Here is a 2,926-nt window from a genome sequence, read left to right on the forward strand (position 1 = left end):
CAGTGGCATGATCTTGGCCCACTGCAACCTCTGCCTCCCGTGTTCAAGCGATTCTCCTGCCTCACCCTCCCGAGTAGCTGGGACTACAGGTGCCCTCCACTGAGTCTGGCTAATTCTTGTATTTTTAGTAAAGACAGGGTTTCACCATGTTGGCCAGGCTGGTCTCGAACTCTTAAACTTAGGCGATCTGCCTGCCTCAGTCTCCCAAAGTGCTGGGATTACAAGTGTGAGTCTTCGTGCCCAGTCAGAGCCTCAGTTTTGTCAACTCTGCAATGGGATCAAGAAGAGCTCACAGCAAGGCTCGTGGAACAAAGGACACCCAGAGCTCAGGTATCTCCAGCCAGGGCACTGCCTGGCCCACCGGGACTGCTTCATCTATGGAGTAAATCTTTACTGAGCTGCTGTCCCCACATCTAGGAGGAGCACCTGGAACCTGGGACTCCATAACCTCATGTATTTTTATTTAGCATCTACAGGCCAAGTGCTGTGGCTCACACCTGTAATCCCAGCACTTTGAGAAGCTGAGGGGGGCAAATCGCCTGAGGTCAGGAGTTCGAGACCAGCCTGGCCAACATGGTGAAACCCCATCTCTATTAAAAATACAAAAAATTAGCCAGGTGTGGTGGCAGGTGTCTGTAATCCCAGCTACACTGAGGCAGGAGAATCGCTTGACCCTGAGGCGGAGGTTGCAGTGAGCCGAGATCGCACCACTGCACTCCAGCCTGGGTGACAGAGAGAGACTCCGTATCAAAAAAGAAAAAGAGAAAAAGCCTGGTGCGGTGGCTCACGCCTGTAATCCCAGCACTTTGGGAGGCTGAGGCAGGTGGATCACCTGAGGTCAGAAGTTTGAGACTGGCCTGGCCAATATGGTGAAGTTTCGTCTCTACTAAAAAATATAAAAAATTAGCTGAGTGGGTCTACACACCTGCAGTCCCAACTATTTGGGAGGCTGAGGAAGGAGGATCGCTGGAACCTGGGAGGTGGAGGTTGCAGTGAGTCGAGATTCCACCACTGCACTCCAGCCTGGGCAACAGAGCGAGATCCACATCTCAAAACAAACAAACAGACAAAACAGAAAGAAAAAAGAAAAAAAACATCTACTAGGAACCGGGCACAGGGTACAGACACACAGAAGGTGAGACTCTGCCTTCAGGCTGTGCTTGTGAGCACCACGCCTGGTGCCTGAGCTGCCTGCCAAGGTTACATCCCAGCTCTGTGGTTTTAGCTCATTGCTCGACCTGACGGGACTCAGTTTCATGATCTGGAAAATGGGCTCCCAATGGCCTCCACCTGAGAGCACGAAAACCCCTATAGCCAATCGAGACACGTGTCCTAAGTTTGAGTTTGGGCCCAACTCCAAATTGCTGTGTGACCTTGGGAAAATGCCAAACCTCTCTGAGCCTCCATTTCCTCACTTAGAGGAAGGGCCCTGGAACAAGGTGAGGGTGGTGGGCAGAGACACAGCAGAACTCACCCAGGTCTATGGTCACAGAGGCTTCCGGCACTTGGACCACTGGCCCCGGGGGTGTGGTGGGACAGGAGGTGCCGGGATGATAAGAGAAGCAGGACCCCTTGCCAGGCTGGGCAGGAAGGCAGCCGGCTGGGGAGGCGGCTGGTCCGATGCGTGGAGGGGTGTCTGGGGGGTCGGATGGGAGGTCTTCAGAGATGCCACTATCGCTGCCTTCAGGGGACCAGAGTGGGGAGCTGGGCAGTGAGTCTCCAGAGCCCAGGATGGAGCTGAGGAAGTCATCAGGGTCAGGGTTTGGCAGGACCTGCTGGGGTGGACAGGGAGGGGTAGGAATTAGGGGGCGCACATTCTTTCTAGATTGCTGTGTGGCCCCAGGCAAACCAGACACTCTCTTTTGGTGTTAGGTGTCATGTCTTTTCTTGTTTGGACACAGTCTCGGTCTGTCGCCAGGCTGGAGTGCAGTGGCGTGATCTTGGCTCACTGCAACCTCCGCCTCCCAGATTCAAGTGATTCTCCTGCCTCAGCCTCCCAAGTAGCTGGGATTACCGACACCTACCACTGTGCCCAGCTAATCTTTGTATTTTTAGTAAAGACGGAGTTTCACCATGTTGGCCAGGATGGTCTCGATCTCCTGACCTCGTGATCTGCCCGCCTCAGCCTCCCAAAGTGCTGGGATTACAGGCATGAGCCACCGCGCTGGGCCACATGTCCTTTCTTTAAGATGGAGTTAATGCTTCTTCCTCCCATGCTGTTGAGGCTCAAACACAGTAACACAGCATACAAAACCCAGCCAGCACGCGGTGCAGTGGCTCACACCCGTAATTCCAGCACTTTGGGAGGCCAAGGCGGGTGGATCACTTGAGGTCAGGAGTTCGAGACCAGCCTGGCCAACGTACTGAAACCCCATCTCTACTAAAAATACAAAAATTAGCCGGGTGTGGTGGCGAGTGCCTGTAATCCCAGCTACTTGGGAGGCTGAGGCAGGAGAATCACTCAAACCCAGGTGGGAGGTGGATGTTGCAGTGAGCCGAGATCATGCTGCTGTTCTCCATTCTGGGTGACAGGGGAGGAAAGGGAAGGGAAGGGGAGGGGAGGGAAGAAGGAGGGAGGGAGGGAAAGAGAGAGAAGGAAGGAAAGAAAGAGGAGATCCAGCCAGGGCGGACCCGGTGGCTCACGCCTTTAACCCCAGCACTTTCAGAGGCCAAGTAGGAGGATTGCTTGAGCCCAGGAGGTCAGGATTGCAGGGAGCCGTGACCATACTGCCGCCCTCCAGCCTGGATAACACAGTAACGTCTGAGAAAGAAAGGAAAGAATGGAGGAAGACAAGTGAGAGAAAAAGAAAACGGAAGGGAAGGGAAGAAGGGAAGGGAAGGGAAGAAGGGAAGGGAAGAAGGGAAGGGAGAAGGGAAGGGAAGGGAAGAAGGGAACCCAAGGGGCGGAGTTTGAAGTGAGCCGAGA

The 2,926-nt window shown here is 54.2% G+C and overlaps 1 protein-coding gene across 3 annotated transcripts in view; it reads right to left on the reverse strand.

Moving 5' to 3' along the window:
* Nucleotides 1-2,926, reverse strand: part of CREB3L3 (cAMP responsive element binding protein 3 like 3) — a 22,853-nt gene that overhangs the window by 16,182 nt on the left and 3,745 nt on the right. For 2 of the 3 annotated variants that reach the window (XM_017507381.2, XM_037731017.1), the window contains exon 3: nt 1,475-1,775. In XM_017507381.2, coding sequence (XP_017362870.1) covers nt 1,475-1,775 — 301 coding nt within the window. The remainder of the gene's footprint in view (nt 1-1,474; nt 1,776-2,926) is intronic. The other variant, XM_017507382.2, reaches the window with a different exon arrangement.

The sequence above is a fragment of the Cebus imitator genome, unplaced genomic scaffold (genome assembly GCF_001604975.1).
Source record: "Cebus imitator isolate Cc_AM_T3 unplaced genomic scaffold, Cebus_imitator-1.0 Scaffold375, whole genome shotgun sequence".
NCBI classification, from domain to species: domain Eukaryota; kingdom Metazoa; phylum Chordata; class Mammalia; order Primates; family Cebidae; genus Cebus; species Cebus imitator.